Below are 26,436 nucleotides of genomic sequence, written 5' to 3'. Positions count from 1 at the left end.
TTGTCTGAAATGCTCTCTTCACTATTTCTGACTGCTGAAATTTTGCCCATTATTTAAGTTTCAACTCTTTAATAATAATAGTAGTAATAACAACAACAACAACAACAATAATAATAATAATAATAATAATAATAATAATAATAATGGCAATGTTTAAGCAGTACTTTAAGATTTACAAAACTTAACAGAGCCACCCAGCAGGGAGCTGCCTGGCACCTGCTTCCAGAGTTTCAGCCCACAGAAGGTAAGGAAGAGGCTGGGGAGACGGTCAAGGTCCCAGGACTTGGGCTTTGTCCATATTCAGACCCTGGTCACAGCCTGGGCCCCCATACTGTCAGAGAGCAGGCACCCTCCTCACAGCCCTAGGGCAGAGGGGTATACTTGTGGCCCTCCACAGATTAGAGCGCAGACTAGAAGAGCAGTCAAAGCCTCCCATAAGACCTTGAAGGAACTGAGGTCTTTGTGGGGATGTCTTGATAATATTCAAAAGCTCAGGAAGCACCCCAAAACCAGGGCAAAGGCTAGAGAAGTGAGTAAACAGGAAAAAAAGGAACCTGACCATAGACAATAACTGTGGTCCCATGGAGGATCAAAATACACACTCAGAAGGTGAAAAAGTCCAAGCTTCTGCATCTAAAGACTCCAAGAAATATAGAAGTTGGGCTCAGGCTATGACAGAGCTCAAAAAAGATTTTGAAAATCAAGTAAGGGAGGTAAAGAAAAAAATTGGGAAGAAAAATGAGATGCAGGAAAAGCATGAAAATGAAGTAAGCAACTTAGGCAAGGAGATCCAAAAAAAAAAATGCTGAAGAAAATAACATGCTAAAAACCAGTTTAGGTCAATTAGATAAAGCAATCCAAAAAGTTAATGAGGAGAAGAATGCCTTAAAAAAAGCAAAATTGGCCAGATGGAAAAGGAGATAAGAAAGCTCTCTGAGGAAAGCAAATCCTTCAATTGTAAAATGGAATTAAAGGAAGCCAATGACTTTGTGAGGAATCAAGGCACAGTAATTCAGCACAAAAAGAATGAAAAACTAGAAGAAAAATGTAAAATATCTCATTGGAAAAATAACTGATCTGGAAAACAGATCCAAAGAGACATTTTAAACATTATTGGACTACCTGAAGTCATGATCAGGAAAAGAGCCTTGATTTCATATTTAAAGATTTTTCTACAGGAAAGTTGCCCTGATATCCTAGAATCAGAGGGCAAAATAGAAATTGAGAGAATTCACTGATCTCCTCCTGAAAGAGATTGAAAAAAAAATAACCCCTAGGAATATTATAGCCAAGTTCCAGAACTCCCAAGTCAAAAGAGAAAATATTACTGGCAGTCAGAAGGAAACAATTCAAATATCATGGAACTACAGTCAGTATCACACAGGACTTAGCAGCATCCACATTAATGGCTCTTTGGGCTTGGAACATAATATTCTGGAAGGCAAATGAACTTGAAATGCAACCAAGAATCGACTACCTAGCAAAACTGAACATCCTCTTCCAAGACTTCCAATGAAATAGGAGAATTTCAAATGTTCCTGTTGAAATGACCAGAGCTGAACAGAAAGTTTGATCTTCATGTACTGGACTCAGGTGAAGCATAGAGAGGGTGGATGGGAAGGGATTTAATGATCATCTGATAAGCTATGATGACTTATCTTTTGGCATGCTGCTTACTTCTAGACTTGGCTTTCTACTCCCATCTTGATTTTTTGACTCTAAAGTTTCCTTTTCCCCCCACAACTTTTTTTTTTTTAGATTTTTAGATTTTTTTTTAAGGTTTTTGCAAGGCAAATGGGGTTAAGTGGCTTGCCCAAGGCCACACAGCTAGGTAATCACTAAGTGTCTGAGACCGGATTTGAACCCAGATACTCCTGACTCCAAGGCCAGTGCTTTATACACTGCGCCACCTAGCTGCCCCAACCCGCCACCTAGCCGCCCCTGATTTTTCGATTTTTCAAGGCAATGGGTTTAAGTGGCTTGCCCAAGGCCACACAGCTAGGTAATTATTAAGTGTCTGAGGTTGGATTTGAACCCAGGTACTCCTGACTCCAAGGCTGGTGCTCTATACACTTTGCCACCTAGCTGCTCCCCCCAACATTATTTTAGAAAGATTTTATTTATTTTGAGTTTTACAATTTTCCCCCTAATCTTGCTTCCCTCCCCCACCCCCACAGAAGGCAGTCTGTTAGTGTTTACATTGTTTCTATGGTATACATTGATCTCAGTTGAATGTGATGACAGAGAAATCATATCCTTAAGGAAGAAAAATAAAGTATGAAATAGTAAAATTACATAATAAGATAATGGTTTTTTTTTTCTAATTTGAAGGTAACAGTCTTTGGTCTTTGTTCAAAGGTCCATAATTCTTTCTCTGGACCACAACATTTTTTTTTAAAGAACAGATGAGGTCAGTCTGAAAATCAAAGTGGACCACTTAAGATTATCTTGCCCCAAACTCTAACTAAATATTCCTTATTAGAATATAAGATGTCATTGTTTTAAATGTCTTTATATTCCCACATAAGCCTTTCATATAGCAGGTATTCAATAATATTTGTTGAATGAATGAAAGAAAATGTTCAGTCTCTTCTCCATAATTCATTTATTACCAGAAGTTTCTGACCTTCTGGCAATTTTAATAAGGTGTCAGATATTCTAGGCTATTTTAAATGCCTCAGTTTTTTGTTAATTCTGCTTAACTAGCTGGAATGAATTTGAGTCAGTTTAAATATTGAAAAAAGTTGCTACTTTTCATTACTTTAAGCAAAGAGTTTGGACTGTATTCCTGCATGTTACTTGCCTGGACTGTATTCCTATCATGTTACTTGAAAGTGCTATTCTTAGGGGGGGAAAAATAACAATTACAAATTTTACATGTCCTCTAGCTATTCCATAGGTATAGATGTTAATTCAAAATTCAGTAAGTTTGCTATTATATTGTTATTGTTTTTATTAACTTAGGGAAATTCAGGAGGCCCAGGTCAAATATTTATCCGAATGGGACCAGTGGAAACAGTACAGCAGCAAGTCATGGAAAAAATTTATTGAAGAGTTCAAGGAGTTGACTTCCCACTTGGAACTGTGGAAAAATGTCATTCACAGCATAGAGGGTATTGTGTGATTGAATAGTACTACTCATGGAATTCTTAATCAGAAAATAATATTGGGTGGGGGGAGGGCAGGTTTTCTTTGAGGATTTTTTTTGAAGGGGTGATCTGCTACCTTCGTTAAAGTAAAAATACATACATGTCCACCTACTCATCCATCCAACAATTTATTTATTTTCATAAACATTTATCTCTCATCTATTTCCTCTGTGCTCCCATGAGATGGGGGAAAAAACTCTCATCATAAATATATAGCTCTATAAAACAAACTCCTTCATTGTCAATGTCCAAAAATATGTCTCATTTTATTTTATTCATTTTTAAAGAAACATTTTATTTATTTTGAGTTTTACAATTTTTTCCCTAATCTTGCTTCCCTCCCCCCACCCCCCACAGAAGGCAGTCTGTTAGTCTTTACATTATTTCCATAGAATACATTGATCTAAGTTGTCATTCTCCATTTTAAATATAGTACTTTTTCCTTTCCTTTTTTAAAAAATTTAGTTTAATTTTTCAGTTCCAAATTCTCTTTTTCATTTATTTCTTTCCTCATATTACATATATGAAATGATGCAAAACATATATTTACAGTAGCCATATTGATTCTCTTATAGTATTCACTATGGTGAATGAAGGTTGTTTCTCATTCATTGAAGCTTCATTTTTTAATCTTAGGACCACATCAGAGTTGAAGGCATATCTAAGGATCATATTTTAATATGATGTGGATTTATTGCTGTTGAGTCATTGACTCTTGGTGACCCCATTTGGGATTTTGTTGGCAGATACTGGAGGGGTCTGCCATACCTTCTGTAGCTCATTTTACAGATTAGGAAACTGAGGTCAATAGGATTAAGTGATTTGCCAGATCACACAGCTGATATCTGAGGATAGATTTGAACTTGGGTTTTCCTGATTCTAGACCCAAGGCTTTATCCATTGCACCACTTAAGTGTCCTACCTATGATAGCCCCTTATTATTGAGGTCAAAAACTCATCACTCAAGAATGCTGTCAGTGAAACCAAGAATGACATGTTTTCAAGATAACACCTGCAAAATACAGACATTTGTACTCCTTACATCACTTATTTGTATAATTATCATTGTTGCTTTTGTTTTTAATATTAATTGGTACAAGTGAAAATAATGTTGAAATTTACAATGAATATGAATATGAATCCTGGTTACCACCATGAAGGATTTTCTATCTTTTCTATTATTTTCTATATTTTCTATTATTTTCTATCATTTTCTATATTTTCTATCATTGTTTCTTCATCTAAAGAACAAGACAAGGTCAATTCTAAGATCTCTGGTAGATCTAAATCTGATTGTATTTAGCTGTAGTCTGTTTTTTGTTTGTTTTTTTTCAAGGCAGTGAGGTTAAGTGACTTGCCCAAGGTCACACAGCTAGGCAATTATTATCTTGTTTCGGATTTGAACTCAGGTCCTCCTGACTCAGGACTGGTGCTCTATCCACTGTGCCACCTAGCTGCCCCCTTACCTGTAGTCTGGAGCCAGCTTATTATGGTTCATGGCAGCCCATGGTGAAATATTCAGGATAAGTTTTGACACCTCAGAAATCCAGCAAGCTACTACAGATCAGGACTTGATTTATTATTTTGTTGATCATATATACTAAAGTGGTAAAGAAAATGTTAATCAAGTAAATGAAACTTAAAAAGGTCTTGTGGGCACTTTTTCTTCCAGAGATAATTGTTAAATATTTAGCAGCACATCTCTTGTTTATAATTCTGAAATGTTCTAATGTTTGCAAAGTACTTTTCCTGCAAATAACCCTTTAAGATAGGTAAGATATTATTATCAGCCCTGTTTTTTAAGATGCAAAAATTGATACTCAGTGAGTTGAGATTAGATATCTAGCCTCTTGAGTTCAATACTCCTTTCAGTACCACACTGGAGGATACTGGAAATTTCTTCATTTGCTATGAGAAATGCACAGAGAAATTGGTTCTTTAACATTATTATGTTCAACCTCTCCTCTTCATTCCCCTCTAAGTTTGACCCATCTAGGTAGCACAGTAGAGAGAGCACTGGGTCTGGAATCAGGGATTCCTGAGTTAAAAAAATTTCTCCTTAGATGATAATTGTATATAGTCACCTAACCTCAGTTTCCTCATCTATAAATTGGGAATAATAATAGCATTTACCTCTCAAGGTTCTTGTGAGGGTCAAATGGGTTAATATTTGTAATGCATTTAAGCTTTGTATCTGGCATATAATAAAGCATTGCATAAATGTTAGCCCTTATTATTGTAATAGTTGCTGCAAGAAATTTCTTAGAACTAGAAACTACCTCAGTGAAGAGAAATAGAAATAGTAAAAAGACAAATAAGTGAAATATTTTATAATTATGGTAGTATTCCATAGAGTTGAGAATTGATATAGATATTGCAAAGAAACAATAAAATATAGTCTCTTAGTTTCACCCTCCCCATCCTATTTTTCTACCATAGGAGTTGGTGGGGAATGGCAAGAGAAAAAGGGGAAGGGTGTCCAAATTTGAACTTTTCTTTCTAAGGCCATGTATAGAATATACTCATTTTGAGTGCAGGGATTGTTTTGATTTTGATTTTTCTCTATTTCCTAGCATAGTAACTGATATTTAGTAGAAGTTCGACACTTTCCCCTGGCTGCTTGCTTCTCCCATCACCTTAATCTTTAACAATAGCCATTTCTCAGGATAACAGGTCCCCATTGATTCATTTGACTTGATATTTCTGCCAACTACAGTTTGCTTTTCTTTTTTTCCCAGGAAAATTTGGCACGGGGATTCAGTCTTATTTCTCCTTCCTTCGCTTCTTGGTGATATTGAACTTGGTGATATTTATTATCATTTTTTCATTTATTTTGCTCCCGATCCTCCTGACCAAGTACAAGATTACTGATAGTACCTTCTTGATTGTCCCTTCCAATGAAATAGGTGAGTCATCTAACAGATAATTTGCTAATTTCCAAACCCATTCCTTGTTTTCCAGGTCATTCATGTGCCTCCCCAAAACACCATCTCATATAGGAGAACAGGAAATGTACCATTGGGATAGATGCATAAGCTAGGCCTATCTATAAAAATGGAGATGATGTTTCTCCCCAAGAAGTAATTTTTCCTTTTTTTTTTATAACAGATATTCGATGCAAAGTATACCCAATGAATAGCACTGGACTCATTTACTTCTATACTTATATGATAGATTTGCTTTCAGGCACTGTAAGTATTTAGTTAAACTTACTGTTTGTTGGTTTAAATTATTTTTATTATGCTGGAGGTAATCAGGGTTAAGTGACTTGCTCAGGGTCACTTTACTTTTTTATTGAAATTTTCTTAGACTTTAATAGTAGTAGGGCAGCTTGGTGGCACAGTGGATAGAGCAGTGGCCCTGGAATGAGGAGGACCTGAGTTCAAATCTGGCCTCAGACACTTAATAATTGCCTAGCTATGTGACCTTGGGCAAGTCACTTAACCCCATTGCCTTAAATAAATTAGAATAATTTTTAAAAGACTTTAATAGTACCTACTCCTAGGATGGTTGTGAACATTAAAAGAGATAATATTTGTGAAGTGCTTTGCAAATCTTAAAATGATATGCAAATGCTGCTATTATTATTGTTTTGGGATACTGTTATTGTTATTATGATGATTATACTTATAAGATTAAGTAAAAGTTTGGGAAAAGATTTTTTTTATATACTCCCTCCCCCCCAAAAAACTCAGTATAATAACAAGCACAAAGTGGATGTTTAAATGCTTGCTGACTGACCTCAAATCAATAAAACTTTTTAAGTCATACAGAACCTTTAACATCATCTGGTCAAACTCTCTCATTTGATTAAGAGGAAAAATGTCCAGAGGTTTGAAGCTAGTTAATAGCAGGATCAGGCTAGACCTCAGGTATGCTTTCCTCCTAGATCAATTCTCTTTCTACTATGCTGCCTCTTTGACTGATGGATGCAGAAATGGGGAAATGGGTCCTCTCCCCAGGACTGAACCTGAAATCCTTTGGCAAGGTTTAATAGGAAGAGCTTTTCTAAAGCAGAAGATCTCTGGTTACTGATCCTTCTAAACCTTTAGGGAGATACCCTCACACTGTGCCCTTTGTTCTATTTTTTTCAGGGTTTCTTAGAGTGGACCAGCCTGTTTTATGGTCATTACACCATAGATGGAATAAAATTCAAAAACTTCACATATGATTTGCCCCTTGCCTATTTGCTGAGCACAGTGGCTTATATGGCATTGAGTCTCCTCTGGATAGTAAAAAGGTAAATTCTGCTGTTGTTTTTTTAGTGCTCAAGACTGCCACTTTGAAGCCAAGGCCACAGGCAAGTGGGTAATTGTGAAAGAAACTTGGGTATCTTTGGAGACATGTATCAGGATATGTCATCTGGTGTACTCTGAATCACTGGGGAAAATGATGGAGCTGTTTGGCTTGTATCTTCCTCCCTTTGAGGAGTCTTCCAATAATCAACTAAGGGATATGTGGCCTATCTCTGAGCTGCCTTCCCAGTAAACTGTGACTCTTCTACTCTCACCTTGTCCTTTCTAACCACCTGGGAAAAGAGAAAGGTTAGAGGGAATCCTCTTCCAGACCAAAGGTCTTAGCAGTCTAGTAAGCAAGTCAGGTAGTTCATCAATAATTGATGTACTGATGTAATCAATGAGTGCCCTGACTGGTTAGGGAAGAGGCCAATGAGGTTAAAGACAGTGTGATTGGGTCCTTAATGAGCTAGATAGGTTCAGTCTGTTGATTGGACTCTTTAACTTGAGTTATATATTTTTTAATATCAAAATATATTTTATTGAGTTATATTTTATAATAGTCATAGGGACTAGTCTGGGAAATATGATGGGCTGGATCAGTGGAATCTCATTTCTACTCTACCAACACCACCTCTACCATTATGGTCCCCAGGAGAAAAATGATACATATTCTCCTTCATAATGGGTTTCTGCAATAAGATCTTTTTAAACCACTGGGGACAAGTAGGTGTTTACTAAACAGTTTTCTAACCCCTCAGGACAGAATTTGAATTCGGATCTTTCTGACTTCAAGGCCAACAGCTCATTTCCCACTATATCAGAATATCCCTCCATATTCATCAGTAGAAACTGAATAACTTCTTGTCTGATACATTATAGAAAGAATTCTTCTTATTCAGACAAAAGTTTGGACTAAATATAACTTTTGAGATTCTTTCTATTTTGAAATTTCTGTAATCTTTCAAACATGGAATACATTTTCTTTCCCCATTCTTCTCTACCCTTTTGAAACCCTCCTCTTCCATGAATCACTCAAGTTGGAGGTGATCTATCTCTTCTCAAAGTTTCTTTCCTCTTCTTTGCCTTCCTATCACATTCTATATTACTGCCAATATATTTGCATTCATTTCTTGTACAACTTTTTTCTCTAACCCAAATAGATTATAAAATTTCCTTGGACTCAAGAAATTATGTCATTTTTCAACTTGGCATATACAGTGCTCGACACAATTTCCAGTTGATTTTGAATAAGATTTGTTAAATTAAATGGGTTGTTGAATAATTTTTAGAAAACAAAAGAGAATTTGTTTTTTTAAAAGGCAAAAATTTTGCCATTTTCTACAAAGATAATGGAAAGTTCTCTGTTTATGGACTGTTAGATGGTGAAGTAGATGGAGTGCCAGGCTTGGAGTCAGGAAGACCTCATTTCCATTCTGGTCTTAGACACTTAATAGCAATGTGACCTTGGGCAAGTTAGTTAACCCTTATTTGCCTCAGTTCCTCATTTGTAAAATGAGCTGGAAAAGGAAATGGCAAACCACTCCATTAACTTTGCCAAGAAAACTCCAAATGGAGTCATGAAAAGTTGGACAAGACTAAAAATGACTAAATAATAAAATCTTTCCATTGGAAGGAAGGAAGGAAGGAAACATTCATTTTAACATTATGTTCCAGACACAGCGCTAAACATAAGGAATAGAAATACAAAAACAAGAGCTTGCATTCTAATAAGGAAGACAACATATGTAGGGGAGTGATCAAGATGGGATATTTTCATTTGAAAAGTTATAAGGATGGTGAATAGAGCTTTCATGGAATAGATTGATAAACCCTTTCTTGGAACAATGACAATTCATAAGAACACAAATTTAGAGTTGAAAGGGATTTCAGAGGCTATCTAGTCCAACTTCCTTTTTTTTTAACAGATGAGGAAACTGAGGCCCAGGAAAGTTTAAGTGAATTTCTGGAGGTCACAAAAATTGTAAATATCAGAGGTAGGCTTTGAACCTAGATCCTCTAACTCCCAGAGCTCATGTTCTTAGATGATTTAGTTATGATTCCAAAGTTGAAAAGGGGTGAGGGAGGTTCAAAGGGTGCAGAAGCTTAGGGACTAGCAAGGGAGGGACAAGAGTTAAACATGCCTAGGGCTGCGCAATAGATATGGTGGGGGACTAATAAAAACCATCAATCAGGTTCTTTGTAACAGAATACAGTCAGCTTTTTTTTTTTGAACAGGTCTGTGGAAGGATTCAAACAAAACTTGGTGCGAAATGAAGAACAGTATCAGAGCTACTGTAACAAAATCTTTGCTGGTTGGGATTTTTGTATCACAGATGAATCAACTGCCAAGCTCAAACACAGCAGTCTACAGTATGAGCTTAAAGTGAGTCCTGTTAATTTTGACTATTATTGTGGATTCCTGAAAGGTTAAATCAGTTTTAGATTTTTGGGGTGGAGCAGATGAAAGCTAATGGAACTCTTTTAACTTTTTCATTTACCATTTTCTGTGAATTATCCTGAACTGCTTCAAATAAGAACATTGCCCCCAAAAGGGACTTATTGACTGGAGATAAAGGAGTGGCTCAGGGAAGAAACAGACAGGAAAAGGAGGTGATGTTAGTCACATCTCCCTACCCCCATAAAAACAGTCAACGCCTAAGAGGTTCAAATACAATCTTCTTATTTCTCTTACTGGTACTAAACCATTTCAGGTATGACTAATATGACTCAGAACCTTTTTTCCTCCCTCTCCCTGCCCCCATCTTCCTTTTCCCTTTTCTCCTTTCTTTTCTTTCTCTTCTCTCTTTTCCTTTTCTTCCTTTTTCCTTTCTTTTTCTCCAAAACTACCATTGCTAATATTTTTTTGTCTCTGCCATCAAGGTTCTTATTTTCTTTTCTGGTTTTTTCTTTTTGCAAGGCAATGGGGTTAAGTGGTTTGCCCAAGGCCACACAGCTAGGTAATTATTAAGTGTCTGAGGCCAGATTTGAACTCAGGTACTCCTGACTCCCAGGCTGTGCTCTATCCATTGCGCCACCTAACCACCCCAAAGTTCTTATTTTCTACTGAGTTGTTATACAAATAAGTAAAGCTTTGACAAAGAGGTAGCTAGATGACACAGTAGATAACCTCAGACATTTGCTAGCTTTATGACCATGGGCAAGTCATTTAACCTCTATCTTCCTCAATCTTCACTTCTGTAAAATAAGGATAATAGCATCTACATCTTAGAGTTATTATGAAGATCAAATAAAATGGAGTGCTTTGAAAATATCATTATTATTTAATAATTTCAAAATAACAGGGGGTTAAGTGTTGCCCACTTTTGACTCTTGATTCATCTATTATTCACTTTGTTCTTTATTTTTAAATAATAGCATTTTTTCAAGGACAGTTTTCAATATTCATTTTTGTAAGATTGAGAATTCCAAATTTTTCTCCTTCTTTCCTCATTCTCCAAGATAGCATCTAATTGATATAAGTTATATATGTACAATTATGTTAAGCATATTTTCATATTAGTCATGTTGTGAAAGAAGAATCAGAATGAAAGGGAAAAATCACAAGAAAGAAAAAGCAGGAAACAAATTTTTTAAAAAGTGAAAATCATATGCTTTGGGATGCATTCAGACTCCATAATAACACCTGCATCTCTGGATGTAGATGGGACTTTCCATCACAAGTCTTTGGAATTGTCTTGGATCACTATCGCAGAGAGAAGCTAAGTTGATCATAGTTGATCATCACACAATGTTTCTGTTACTGTGTATTATGTCCTATTCATTCTGCTTACTTCATTCACCATCAGTTCTTGTAAGTCTTTCCAGGTTTTTCTGAAATCCTACTGTTCATTGTTTCTTTTCTTTTAATGGACCAGGCTGACTAGAAGAATAGTAATATTCCTTTTTTTTAATTTTAGAAAGATTTTATTTATTTTGAGTTTTACAATTTTTCCCTAATCTTGCTTCCCTCCCCCCACCCCCACAGAAGGCAGTCTGTTAGTCTTTACATTTTTTTCATGGTATACATTGATCTAAGTTGAATGTGATGAGAGAGAAATCATATCCTTAAGGAAGAAAAATAAGGTATAAGAGATAGCAAAATTACATAATAAGATAATGGGTTTTTTTTCCCCTAAATTAAAGATAATAATCTTCAGTCTTTGTTCAAACTCCACAATTCTTTCTCTGGATATAGAAGGTATTCTCCATCACAGAGAGCCCCAAATTGTCCCTGATTGTTGTACTGATGGAATAAGCAAGTCTATCAAGGTTGATCATCACTCCCATGTTGCTGTTAGGGTATATAGTATTCTTCTGGTTCTGCTCCTCTTGCTCAGCATCAGTTCATGTAAATCTTTCCAGGCTTCCCTGAAATCCCATCCCTCCTGGTTTCTAATAGAACAATAGTGTTCCATGACATACATATACCACAGTTTGTTGTTGTCTCCAATTGAAGGACATCTACTTAATTTCTAATTCTTTGCCACCACAAACTGGGCTGCTATGAATATTTTTGCACAAGTGATGTTTTTACCCTTTTTCATCATCTCTTCAGGGTATAGATCTAGTAGTGTGGTACTGCTGGATCAAAGGGTATGCACATTTTTATTGCCCTTTGGCCATAGCTCCAAATTTCTCTCCAGAAAGGTTGGATGAGTTCACAGCTCCACCAACAATGTGTTAGTGTCCCAGATTTCCCACATCCCTTTCAACATTGATCATTATCCTTTCTGGTCATATTGGCCAGTCTGAGAGGTATGAGGTGGTACCTCAGAGATGTTTTAATTTGCATTTCTCTAATAGGTAATGATTTGGAGAAATTTTTCATATGACTGTGGATCACTTTGATTTCCTCATCTGTAAATTGCCTTTGCATATCCTTTGCCCATTTTTCAACTGGGGAATGACTTGCTTTTTTGAAAATTTGACTCAGTTCTCTGTATATTTTAGAAATGAGTCCTTTGTCAGAAATATTAGGTGTAAAGATTGTTTCCCATTTCTTTTGATCTTGTTTACAGTGGTTTTGATTGTGCAAAAGCTTCTTAATTTATTGTAATCACAATTATCTAGTTTGTTTTTAATGATGTTCTCCATCTCTTCCTTGGTCATAAACTGCTTCCTTTTCCATAGATTTACTCCTTGATCTTCTAGTTTGCTTATAATATTTTTTTATGTTTAAATCCTGTATCCAGTATTCCTTTTTTAAAAATATTATTTATTATTTTATTTTTCTCTGGTTACATGTAAAAATATTTTCTGACATTCTCTCTCCTGCTCCTACCCTAGCCATCCTCATTGAGAAAACAAGCAATTTGTTATAGGTTATAAATGTGTAGTCTTGTAAAACATTTCCATAATAATCGTGCTATGAAAGAAAATGCACCATGCTCTCTCCCCCCAAAATAAAAAACCTCAAGAAAAATGAAGTAAAAAAAGTAAGTTTCAATCTATATTCAGATAGCATTAGCTCTTCCTCTGGAGATGGATAGCATTATTTATCATAAGTCCTTCAGAGTTGTCTTGGGTCACAGTATTGCTGATTCACAGCTGATCAACCTACATTATAGTTGTTACTTTGTACATAGTACTTTTCATTTTGCAGAATCTTTCCCAGTTTTTCTCAGAGCATTCTGATTATCATTTCTTTTCTTTTTTTTTTTAATTTAAACATTTTATTTGTTTTTCTAATCTCATGCATCCATAGTTTTTACCAATCATTTTCTTTGCAGTTTTGAGTTTTATAATTTTTCTCCTTTCCTCCTTTTCTTCTCCCCTCCCCCGACAGAAAGCTATCTGATATAAGCTCTATATTTATAACCATGCTAAACATAGATTGACATTGAACATATTGTGAGAGAAATATCAGATCCAAACAGAAGAAAGAAAACATTAGAGGGAGAAAAAAATGAAATAATACATAAGACAACTTTTAATAATTGAAATAATAAGCTTTGGTCTTCGTTTATTCTTCTCTGGGTATGGATGATATTTTCCATCTTCAAGTCTTTTAAAATTGTCATTGATTGTTGTACTGTTGAAATGAACAAACCCATCATGGTTGACCATGTTGTTGCTAGTGTAATGTTCTTCTGGTTCTGCTTATTTCAGTCAGCAGCAATTCATGCAAATCTTTCCAGGTTTTTCTGAAATCCTATCCCTCATGATTTCTTATACAACAACAGTGTTCCATCACATACCTATGCCATAATTTGTTTAGCCATTCCCCAATTGATGAACATCCCCTTAATTTCCAATTCTTTGTCACTACAAAAAGAGCCTCTATAAGTATTTTTGTCTACATGAGATTTTTACCCTTTGTCTTGTTCTCTTCAGGATACAGACCTGGATCTCTTCAGAATACAGTACTGCTGTACTGTACCCTTTGGGCATAATTCCAAATTGCTCTCCAGAAAGGTTGGATCAGTTCACAGCCCCACCAGCAATACATTAGTGTCCCAGTTCCCCCCCCCCCCATGCTTTCCAACACTGATCATTTTCCTTTTTAGTCAATCTGAGACATTTTGGACAATCTGAGAGGTATAAGGTGATATCTTAGAGAGATTTTAATCTGCATTTCTCTAATCAATAATAGTTTAGTTGCTCATTTCTTTTTTTTTATAGTTGTCTCTTCTTTTTTAAAATTTAATATTTATTCTAGTTTTGTACAAATAATGTTTTTTATACATTAATAAAATATTCTTGTTTAAGAGTAAACAAAATACCCCCTCCCCCCAAAAATATAGACTCGCTTGAGCATTAAAGGGGACAGAAAAAAATAAAATTAAAACTAAAAAAATAATACTAATAATTGTAGTTATAGCTAGGCGTCACAGTGGACAGACCACCAGTCCTGGAGCCAGGAGCACCTGAGCCCATATCCAGCCCCGTACACCCAACAATCAATCACCCAGATGTGTGACATGCAAGCCACCCCAACCCCACTGCCCTGCAAAAACCAAAAAAAAAAAAAAAAAAAAAAAAGAAAATGACCCAAAATAAAATAAACTAGTAATAATAGTATCGGCAGCTGGGTGGTGGACAGAGCACTGGCCCTTGAGCCAGGAGCACCAGGGTCCAAATCTGGCCTCAGACACCCAATGATCACCCTGCTATGCGGCCCCAGTCAGGCCACCCAGCCCCATTTGCCCTTCACCCCCCCAAAAAATAATAATAATAAAAAATGTGCTTCAGTCTGTGTTTCAACACCACCAACTCTGTCACGTTCTTTATGATAAGTCCATCACAAAAGTTACTTACATATTTTTCCACCGTTGCCATTGCTGATTGCAACTCCCTCCTTTTGTACTTCTCTACTACCATGTACTATATTTTCTCTCTCCTTTCACTATGACTCTGCTGTAGGGTAGCTGAGTGGTGCAGCAGACAGATCCCTAGTCCTGGGGCCAAGAGGCCCCGAGCCCCCCTACCATCCCTTAGGCCCAGCATCCACCTGGCCCTATGGTCCTGGACAGGCCATCCAATCCCAGCAAGAAATAAAAAAAAGAAAATGTGTTATATCTGACCACTCTCTCCCCGTGGTCCATCCTCTCTTCCTTCATTCACATCCCCATCCCTTCCCCCTGCTCCCCCCTCCTTCTTACTCCAGATGCCTATACCCCATTGAGTATATATACTGTTTCCTCTCCTAACCACCTCTGATGAGAGCAAAGATTCCCTCATTTCCCCTTGCCTTCACCCCCTTCCATATCATTGCAATAGCTCATTGTAATAAAGAAAAATCTTATTATATGAAATATCTTGGCCTATTCCCCCTCTCCTTTTTCTTTCTCCCATTACATTTCCCTTTTATCTATTGATTCCATTTTTACACCACAATATATCTTCAAATTCAGTTTTCTCCTGTGCTTCATCTATAAAAGCTCCTCCTACCGGCTCTGTTAATTGAGAAGGTTCATATGAGTATTATCAGTGTCACTTTTCTATACAGGAATACATGTAGTTCATCATCATTAAGTCCCTCATATTTTCCCCTTCTCCTCCACTCTCTATGCTTCACCTGAGTCCTGTATTTGAAGATCAAACCTTCTGTTCAGCTCTGGTGCTCATCATTTCTTTTTTTTTTAGGGTTTTGTGTGTTTGTGTGTGTGTGTGTGTGTGTGTGTGTGTGTGTGTGTGTGTGTGTGTGTGTGTTTGTGTGTGTGTGTGTGTGCAAGGCAAATGGAGTTAAGTGGCTTGCCCAAGGCCACACAGCTAGGTAATTATTAAGTTTCTGAGACCGGATTTGAACCCAGGTACTCCTGACTCCAGGGCTGGTGCTTTATCCACTGCGCCACCTAGCCACCCCTCATCATTTCTTAAAGCAGAATATCTATCATAATCACATACCACAATTTGTTCAGCTGTTCTCCAACTGATGGGCATCACCTCAATTTCCAGTTCTTTCCTTGAGAAAAGAGCTGCTATAAATATATAGGTCCTTTTCCTTTTCATTTTTCCATCTATTTTGTAATACAAACCTAATTGTGGCATTTCTAGATCAAAGGGTAGGGATAATTTTTTAACCCTTTGGACATAGTTCTAAATTAATCTACATAATGATTGAATCAGTTCACAACTTCACTGATACTTTATTAATATCTCATTTTCTCTATATCCCTCCAACTTTGTCATTTTCTTTTCTCTGTCCTATTAAACAATTTAGTACCTCAGAATTATTTTAATTTGCATTTCTCCAATCAATAGTGTTAGTATATTTTTTAATGTGACTGTAGATAACATTAAAAACCTCATCTGAAATCTTCATATTTTTTGATCATTTATCAATTGGAGAATGGATCTTATTTTTATAGATTTGATTCAGTTCTCTATGAGAAATGAGACCTTTATCAGTGACATTTGCTTCAAAAATTTTTTCACACTTACTATTGCTATTTCTCTTCATCTTATTCCCTTTTCTACTTACTCTATTCTCTCTTCTTTTACCCTGTCCCTCCTTAAAAGTGTATGGTCTGACTAGTCCCTTCTTTAATCTGCTCTCCCTTTCCCTCCTACCATATAGGGCAAGATAGATTTCTATACCCAATTATGGGTGTATGATTGCTCATCATTTCATTTTTTTCTATATTTTATTTTTCTAATTTCATGCAAAGTTAGTTTTCATCATTATCCTTTTGCAGACTTTTGAGTTCCACATTTTTCTATCATTTTCCCTTTCCTCCCTTCTCCCTATATGATTTGATACAGGTTATACATATAGAATCATGTTTAACTTATTTCCATATTCAACATGTTGTGAGAAAGGAATTAGAATTAAAGGGTAAAAGAACCATGATAAAGAAAAGAAAAACATAACATGTTTTAGAATATGTACATCGTATGCTTTGTTCTGTATTCAGACTCCATAGTTTTTCCTCTGGATGTGGATGACATTTTCCATAACAATTGTTTCAGGATTGTTCTTGATCACTGAATTGCTGAGAGGAGATCATCATACAATATTGTCCTTAATATGTAAAATATTCTTCTGGTTCTGCTCATTTCAGTTCACATCAGTTCATACAAGTCTTTACAGGCTTTTCTGAAATCTGACTATTCATAATTTCTTTCTTTCTTTCTTTCTTTCTTTCTTTCTTTCTTTCTTTCTTTCTTTCTTTCTTTCTTCCTTCCTTCCTTCCTTCCTTCCTTCCTTCCTTCCTTCCTTCCTTCCTTCCTTCCTTCCTTCCTTCCTTCCTTCCTTCCTTCCTTCTTTCTTCTTTCTTTCTTTCTTTCTTTCTTTCTTTCTTTCTTTCTTTCTTTCTTTCTTTCTTTCTTTCTTTCTTTCTTCTTTCTTTCTTTCTTTCTGTTTTTTGCAAGGCAATGGGGTTAAGTGGCTTGCCTAAAGCCACACAGCTAGGTAATTATTAAGCATCTGAAGTCAGATTTGAACTCAGGTACTCCTGATTCCAGGGCCGGTGCTCTATCCACTGCTCCACCTAGCTGCTCCTTATTCATAATTTCTTACAGAACAATAATATTCCATAATATTTGTATATTATAACTTGTTTAGTCATTCCTGATTGACGGGCATACCCTCAATTTCCAATTCTTTGCTACTACAAAAGGGTTCTATATTTTGGAACAGTGGGTCTTCCCCCCCCCCCTTTTTATGAACTCTATGGAACATAGACTTATAGAAATATTTTTGGATCAAAGGTTATGCAGAATTTTATAATCCTTTGAGCATAGTTCCTAATTGCTCTCCAGAATGGTTGAATCAATTCACAACTCCAATAATGCATTTCCCACATTCTCTCCACCATTTATCATTTTTCTTTTCTGCCATATTAGTCACTTTGAAAAGTGTAAGATGGTACTTCAGAGTTCTTTTAATGTATATTTCTCTAATAAATATTGATTTAGAACATTTTTTCATATGACTCTAGATAGCTTTAATATTTTCATTTGAAAATTGTCATCATTTGATCGTTTATCAATTGGAGACTTTGCTAATATTTTAATACAATATCAGTCTGTCAGAGGGATTCAATTGGTACAAACACCAAGTTAAGAACCCCCAGTTCTAGAAAGATTCTGTACTATAAATGTAAATTCTGGTTTTCCTTTGTAACCTGTTGCCTGAAGAAACATCTCAGGCATACATGCTGGGGAATATTGTTTGGTTGTTCTTTGTGCTTGAAGAGAACCCATATGCCATTACTATGTTGGGGTCAAGTTTCATTGTATCCAGCTGAGGCTGATGAGAACAATATAAACTCTGAAGGCTATAACATAGGTTAAGCCCAATATAATCCATATGAGCATTTGGAGTGGAGATGCCTCCAAATTTGCACATCTCACATTTCTTTTGAGCTACTGCAATTCTAATTTGCTTTAGAGCACAGCATCTTCTCTAATGAGGGCACTCTTTGCTGTTCTAGTCCTGTTCTAGTATTCTTTGTCTCACAATTGATTCCAAAGTTCTTCAGAGATGTTGAGAGTGTTCTCGTATTGCTTCTTCTCACCTATATGTTGGTGCTTGCCTTGTAAGTCTTATAAAACAGTATTTTAGACAAATGTACAAGCAATATAACCAACCCACTGGATTTGTTCTTTCTGTAATAGAGTTTGAATGCTTAGTGATGCTTAGGGGCGACTAGGTGGCGTAGTGAATAGAGCACTGGCCTTGGAGTCAGGAATACCTGAATTCAGATCTGGCCTCAGATACTTAATAATTACCTAGCTGTGTGACCTTGGGCAAACCACTTAACCCCATTCTCTTGCAAAAAAACTAAAACACACACACACACACAAAACAAAACAGGATCTTAGTGATTGATATCTTAATCCTGCTAGGTGTTCTTCAGAATCTTCCTAAGATAATTCAAATGGAAGCATTTCATTTTCCTGGCATGGCACCGATAGACTGGCCAGGTTTCACAGTGGGATCAACACAACTTCATAGGTGTTCAGTTTGGTAGGCAGTCTAATACCTTTTTCTCTCATGCTTTCCACTGGAGCCTCCTGAACATTGGCAATGTGTGTAGAAACCTCATCATCTATGTGTCATCATCTAGGAAAAGTATACAGCCTTGGGCAATTAGGTGGCAAAGTGTCTAGAGCACCCTCCCTGGAGTCAGATGAATCTGAGTTCAAATTCGATTTACTAGTTGTGTGACCTTAGGCAAGTTATTTAAGCTCATTGCCCCACAAACATCGTTTCCCCCTACTTCCAAGGTTAGGGTTCTTATCCATAGCAGTCAGAATTTCTGGGAGTGAACCTAGAAGGGGGAACCCTTTTGTTGAGCTTTTACATTCTCTAGAAGCTTCTTGGGAAGTAGCTGTGCTTATAGTTCGGTTCTTATACTATTAGTACTCCAAGGAAATCTAATTCAGAGGTAGGTAACCTCTGGTCAGATGCCACATCATTTTAGTTCATCATTGGTAGCCTTCGCTTGCTCTTTACACCCCTTTTCCTCCTTCTTGACCCTTTCTTTTCTCCTCTTCAACCATGCATTTGAGTTCCTTGGGTATTGCATAGCCTCAGTAGTGACTCTTAGGGCCAGAGAGCTTCCTGACAATTGCATCTCAACTCATGCACCTTCCTTGGGTGAATATTCTCTTCTTTAGTTGAAAAACTATCAGTTATCCTTGTCATTATCTTCCATCCTCATCATATAGAGACTTAGAAATGTTCATTCAGGCTTTAATTGGAAGTTCTTTAATAAATCTTCTCACAATTTAGCACTTCTACAGTCTTCTCCTCCTCTCCAAGAACTTTATACAATGAAAGAATAGTTTTGAATATGCATCTCTTAAGTAGAGTATACCTGAAGAGGGAAGTTACAAAGGAAGAAGATACCAGATCTGAGACCTTGAAGAGCTCATAATCTTATAAAAGAGGCAAACTATAGAAACATTTTGTCTAGCATAAGGGATAAGGAAAATAATACATGCATAATCAATTTGAATTACATAAATACATATCTGGCCACTTGATGCAAGCACTGTAGACAAGAACTTGTCTAACTCAAGAATTTCGGTTTTGTTAATACACTGATGCTGACTAATTTTGGAATAAATAGAGGGTTGAGTTTTAACTGAGGCTATTAGTGACCATGAGTCATTAACTAAGTCTTTAAGTAAGGAAGTTGGACTTGAATTTGAACAGTAACTTTGCCTCTTCATATAAAAATTCTCTTAAGAATGATTTTTTTTTTGGATCCTTAGACAGACTTGGAAGAAGAAAGAATAAGGCAAAAAGTAGCAGAGAGGACTCCAGAGGAAACCCTACGAATTTATAGTCTCAGATTATTTTTGAATGCTCTAGTTATAATTGTCCTGATAGCATGTTTTTATGCTATCTATGAAGCAACTATATTCTCCCAAGAACATATGAAAAAGGTAAGTTTATTTTCAAATTTAAGGCATAATTCAAAGCATTCATAAAATAGAATATATCCTTTATTTAGGAGCAGAGTTGAGATCCAAAACACTTGAATATTTCTCTCATTCGTGAATCCCTATGATGGCCATTTAAAATCTGTGATACTAGTCAGTCAATAAGCATTCATTAAGCCATTACCATGTGCCAGACACTGCTAAGTTGAGAGAATACTTAAGACAACTAGAAAAAAAAATCAGTCTCTCCCTTTAGATACCTTCTTACGCTTAATGGGTATAGACAACACATAAAAAAGAAGCTGAAAAAGAGTTGGGGAAGTGAAAGGGCAGAAGAAAGTTAAAGTCCAGAATGATGCCTAGAGAACTTGATCAGGGACTATCTCTTTAAATGGAGGTGGAGGAGCCATCTCAATCATAAAGTAAGGGTACTTCCAACTGGAGTAAGACTTCAGGATGACAAACTGAGTTATTGGTTATCTGGAGTGCATTCTGGAATAGAATAAAGCAAAGAATGAGATCATGTAATTTAAAGTGAAAAACTGGTTACAACTTTCAACAGGGTGCATTAGGCAAATGCAACCTTTGTAAATATGAATGGAAAGTAGGGGAAGTCTCAGAATTTTTTAAGATCAAATGATACTTATGATTTGGAAATGTGGGTTCAGGAATTTCTAGAGGCTGTTCCTATTAACTAGAGATTAACCAAAGACAATTTTCATGGTATAATGAGCAGTCAATTAGAAGACAAGACTATATGCATTTGACCATTAACTAGACACCATCCTGGCTCTCAGTTTCCCCATCTATAAAATTAAGAGATTGAACTAAATGCTATTTAAAGTCTCATTCAACTTAGTCTTTCTTGGTTCTTTGGCCAGACTGTTTTGCAGTTAGTCATTCATCTTGACAGTTGTAATCTCTTGTCTTCTTAGGAGATTAACAAAATGGTATTTGGAGAGAATCTTCTGATCCTCTATCTTCCCTCCATTGTAATTACACTGGCCAACTTCATCACTCCCATCATCTTCTCCAAGATCATTCACTATGAAGACTATTCACCAGCCTTTGAGATCAGATTGACTCTCCTCAGGTAAGTGGTAACTCAATTCAGTCAACTCTGTGTGTCAACACTGTAAAGTTATTTGCCAACTTTAAGTTGCTATATAAATTACTCTTATTAACCATTTAATTTAAATACCATTTGTAGAGTATCTATCAAGTGCAGCCTGCTGTATTGTGTGATGTTTTGTTGAAGCTGGAGGAAAAGAGGTGGATAAAATGATAATTAAGACCCAGTTCATGCCCTTAATCAGTTTACAGTTTATGGAGTTATTTGCCTTCTTTTTCTATTTCTATTTGCTGCTCCTGACCTCAAGGTTCTGCATATATTGAGTCAACAGGTTAGGAGATCTAAGCATCATACTAAGGGGAGAGAGGAAAGAGAAGAAAAGGAAGAGATTAGTACTCCTATTTTCCCTTCCAGAGACCTGGAAGACAGTGTACCAGCAGTACACTTGGGGCAAGATTTCATGGAGATACAGGACATTTGTCATCAATTTGTCATACAATAAGTTTGAACAAATAATTGATGAGCACCTGCTATTTGTGGTGTAATGAGCTAGCTACTAGTACTGAGAAGACAAAAAACAAAGTGATCTCTGACCTCAGAGAGCTTATGTTTTGGGGAGTAGTGAGGAATAGTAGAATATAACATATACAAAGATAAGTGTAGATAAGATAATTAAAAAAAAAGAATCCACTAACAAATGAGGAAGACTATGAAAGGTTTTTAAAAGGAGGTGCCACCTGAACTGAGCCTTTATGGAAACTAGAGATTCTAAGGGGAGAAATGAGCAAGCACTGTACTCTATACCTAGTAGTTAATCTGGGAGTGGAGAATTCCTTTGACTCTGCTTGGTTCTCTACTAGTTACTTTTCTTCCCTCTTCCCTTGATGATTTTCTTTCTTTGATTTTGACTACTAAGCTTGAAAAAGTTGTCCATTCTCTTTAACTTCAGACACTTATAATCTGGACCTCAAATCAGCACTCTGCTGAAATTGCTTTTCAAAGGATATCACTGATCTTCCCATATGACCAAATTTAATGGCATTTCTTCCTTTCTTATCATCTTTGTCTTTTGAGTACTTAGAGGAGATATTTTCATCAGGGGGAAAAAAATAGAAAAAATTCAAATAAAGGCCTTTCTCTCTTTCTCTCTCTCTCTACCTCTCTCTTTTTTCTCCTTTTTATGAGATCTAAGGAGTTGCTTTGTTAATTATGTATATATGCATACATACATACAAAAATATGCTACATATATTTCAATATACTAGCAGATAAGTTACATGAGCTGTTCATGCACATATATATTTCATATATACATTTATATCCACATGTTTATACTCACAGGTACATCAATATATCTATATTAGTTTTTTTTATGAATCATGGTATTTGACATATTTAGAGTTAAAGACCCTTCAAAATGGGAATATTGGGGGGGAGGGAAGGGATATCTTTCCTTATTTTTGTGGGAAAAGTAACAAAATTATTGGGAGAAAGTATATTTTTTGTCTTTTATATCTTTAACCATAAGTGCCAACAGATTATATGAACAAAGCAGTCTGATTGATTGTCTCTCCTCTTCCCTTTTCCATCCTTTTTCATCCTACACAGGTGTGTCTTTATGCGGTTGGCCACCATTTGTGTGCTTGTATTTACCTTGGGGTCTAAGATAACTTTCTGTGACAATGAGGATTGCCGAATCTGTGGTTATAACCACAAACTTTATCCAGTAAGTGTGTTTGGCTACTGAAATGTTTTTGAGCCATATTAGTTTTTTGCTAACCCAACAGGATTCATGTAAGATCCATTTTGAGTCTAGATTAATCTAGCTAGCCTCATTTTGTTATTGCACTGGCTAAATTGGAGATTCCACATTGATGATTTCATCATGGATAAAGGGTCACATGGAGCAGAGATGTTTTAAATGTGGTCAACTCTTTAGCAAGGATAGCTTTACTTTGAGATTTATCCACAGAAATCTGGCTGTCTCCTCCTCTTTCCATCCCTGTCAGCTAAAAGCTCTAGTCCAATCCTAAACTTCAGATCCACTGAAGTAGTGGCCAGGAGAAGTATTCAATTCATTTCTCTTTGGGACAAAGAAGATCTGTGTGAAGTTTCCACAGTTTAAAGCATTAAAACCACCACTGACTTTGTATAGGGATAGATTTTCAGCTGACAGTAGCTCTTGATGCATCTATCTTGGGGCAGATTGAGTCATGGAACCCATCCTGGAAGAATTCCTCATTGTTTATGAGATATGAGTCATTTGGTGATTTATAGAATTTTTCAGCCTTAAATTAGTGCATAATGGATTTTCTTTCAAAGAAATGTAACTGAGTCAAGGAGACATTTCTTAGCAGGCTTTTATTCCTATTCACATGCTACTTTCTAGTGCTTAGGAACAAATGAGATTGGCAGTGAAGAAAGCTGGATTTTGGTCCAACTCTCCCAGAACTTGTAGACCCTAAACAAACTACAGTGCCTTCATTAGGTGATTCTCTAAGGTTGTCCTATTAGGACTTGAAGAGGCCACAGGACAAAGTTGGACAGGACTTTAATGCTCACATTGAAAAGAGGAGGGTTGGTGAGTATCCCAAATTAGGCAAATCAATGGCCAAAAAGCAGATCAATCTCTTCCAAGGGAGGAGGTATCGAGCCATGGGTCTAAGCTTAGAAGAGAAAGTAATGTAGATAGATGCAATTAATAATAACTTATTTATGTATCATTTTGAGGGTTATAAAGTGTTTTACTCACCTTCCTTGTCACTTATAGCCTTAAGCAATTGGATTAGAGGAGTACTGAGAGGTTAAGTGACTTGTCTAGGATCACACAGCTAGCAATATATCAGAGGAAGGACTTGAACCCAAGACTTCCTGACTTTGAAACCAGCTTTATATCTTCTATGCCATGCTGTCTCTTTAACAATATAAACTTCATTGATTAGGAATAAAATTAGCTCTCTATCTACCACACCTTCACATTCTGTCCCTTACTTCCCAGCCTAATCAGAATCTCTTCCCGAGCGCTGACTTTTATCTTATTCTGCCAAGATGGCCTACCCCTGTGATTGGGGGTACCACAATACTTCCATCTTTCCCCTTTATTGTACTCAATAAATGTCATAGTATTAATTTCATTTTATAAAAGTAATAAGAAAATGAAGTTCCAAAAAGTTAATTGATTTGTTTATTGTTGTATAACTATTAATTTTCTGAAGCAAATCCAGAGTCTGGAAAAGTTGGGGAGTATGGAATAAGGAATCTGAGTAGGAGATGATGGACTCAGCACAGGGTGGTGACCAAGGACTCAATATCCAGGCACTGGTTACTCAGTAGAAGAGAATGGAGCTAGTCACTGAGCCAAAAGTTTTGTGGACCATGAGTTCTTTGTAATCTGGCAGCTCAAGATTGATTTCATAGATGGAAACAAGTATGTGGTACCTAGAAAAAATAAATAAGTTGAAGCAACACTCAACAAAACCATGTAGTTGGGCCTCCATCACAACCCTGTATAGATAGGGAGTGTCTTTAGAACATAGATGAGGAAAGGGTCTAGAAGACTCAAGATGTGGATCTCTTGTGAATGGATTTCTTTTCTTATTTTTGCTTTCAGTGCTGGGAAAATCAATTTGGACAGGAAATGTATAAGCTAACAATCTTTGACTTGATCATCAATCTTGCTGTGACTATATTCATTGAATTTCCTAGAAAGTAAGTATGTATAATGTTCTTACCCAATATTATAGTTTTCACTCATCTCATTTATTCAACATTTTTCTAAAATTTAATTTTTTTCAATGAATAAACATTTATTTTCTCTCCTCATCTACTCCCAATTGAAAAAATAAGGCTAAATCTTTATAACAAATATTTATGGTCAAGTAAAATAAATTCTCTCATTGGCCATTCATTGGCCATAGCTAAAACCATGTGCTTCATTCTATATCCTGAGGAGTCCATCACCTCTCTGTCAGTAGGTGAGAGTAGGCTTCATCTTTGGGGTGTTCTAGAGCTGTGATTGATCAGTATATTGATTAGAGTTTTTAATTCTTTTAAAGTTTGTTTTCAACAAATAGTAATTCTTTTGATGTTATTTTCAAAAAACATGTATTGAGCACCTACTACTTTCAATATATATATGTATATATATATGGGTGTTTTGTATGTAGAAAGTTCAACTAGTTCAAGAAGCTTACAATTTAATGGTAGTAATAAATAAATAGTAAATAAATAAATAAATAAATAGAAATAGAGTCCATGTGCAGGTTTTCAGCTGCTACAGTGTTAAGTACTGTGCTCCAATAGTCAACTCTATATAGATTTTATTAAAAGATATATCCTATTTGTACAAAAATATTTATAGCAGCCCTGTTTGTGGTGGCAAAGAATTGGAAATCCAGTAAATGTCCTTCAATTGGGGAATGGCTTAGCAAACTGTGGTATATGCATGTCATGGAACACTATCGTTCTATTAGAAACCAGGAGGGCTGGGACTTCAGGGAAACCTGGAGGGATTTGCATGAATTGATGCTGAGTGAGATGAGCAGAACCAGAAAAACACTGTACACCCTAACAGCAACATGGGAGTGATGTTCAAGCTTGAAGGACTTGCTCGTTCCATCAGTGTAACAATTGGGAACAATTTTGGGCTGTCTGCAAAGGAGAGTACCATCTGTATCCAGATAAGGAGCTGTGGAGTTTGAACAAAGTGCAAGGACTATTCCCTTTAATTTAGAAAAAAACCAGATACTTACTGTCTGATCTTTTTACCTCTTAGACTTGTCTTTAAGGATATGATTTCTCTCTCATCACACTCAATTTGGATCAAGGTACAACATGGAAACAAAGTAAAGACTGACCAAGTGCATTCTGTGGGGGGGAGGGGAGAGGGAAGCAAGATGGGGGAAAAATGGAAAACTCAATGTCTTTAATAAAAATAAATTTAAATTAAAAAAATAAAAGATATATCCTATATATTGATGTATATAATTATCTTTGTGTATATTACGTAGTTTCTTTTTTTATAAAGATTTTATTTATTTTGAGTTTTCCAATTTTCCCCTGATCTTACTTCCCTCCCCCAACCCCCACAGAAGGCAATTTGTCAGTCTTTACATTGTTTCTATGTTGTGCATTGATCCAA

General features: G+C 36.1%; 1 protein-coding gene across 1 annotated transcript in view; it reads left to right on the top strand.

Annotated features, from left to right (window-relative positions):
* TMC7 (transmembrane channel like 7) overlaps positions 1-26,436 on the top strand; it is a 78,091-nt gene that overhangs the window by 26,293 nt on the left and 25,362 nt on the right. The window contains exons 3-11 of the mRNA XM_074208180.1: positions 2,965-3,113; positions 5,888-6,055; positions 6,258-6,340; positions 7,244-7,389; positions 9,623-9,770; positions 20,054-20,227; positions 21,160-21,317; positions 22,905-23,022; positions 24,907-25,004. Coding sequence (XP_074064281.1) covers positions 2,965-3,113; positions 5,888-6,055; positions 6,258-6,340; positions 7,244-7,389; positions 9,623-9,770; positions 20,054-20,227; positions 21,160-21,317; positions 22,905-23,022; positions 24,907-25,004 — 1,242 coding nt within the window. The remainder of the gene's footprint in view (positions 1-2,964; positions 3,114-5,887; positions 6,056-6,257; positions 6,341-7,243; positions 7,390-9,622; positions 9,771-20,053; positions 20,228-21,159; positions 21,318-22,904; positions 23,023-24,906; positions 25,005-26,436) is intronic.

The sequence above is a fragment of the Macrotis lagotis genome, chromosome X, assembly GCF_037893015.1.
Source record: "Macrotis lagotis isolate mMagLag1 chromosome X, bilby.v1.9.chrom.fasta, whole genome shotgun sequence".
NCBI classification, from domain to species: Eukaryota; Metazoa; Chordata; class Mammalia; order Peramelemorphia; family Peramelidae; genus Macrotis; species Macrotis lagotis.
Note: the sequence above shows the minus strand (reverse complement) of the source record. Positions and strands in the feature narration are given on the sequence as shown.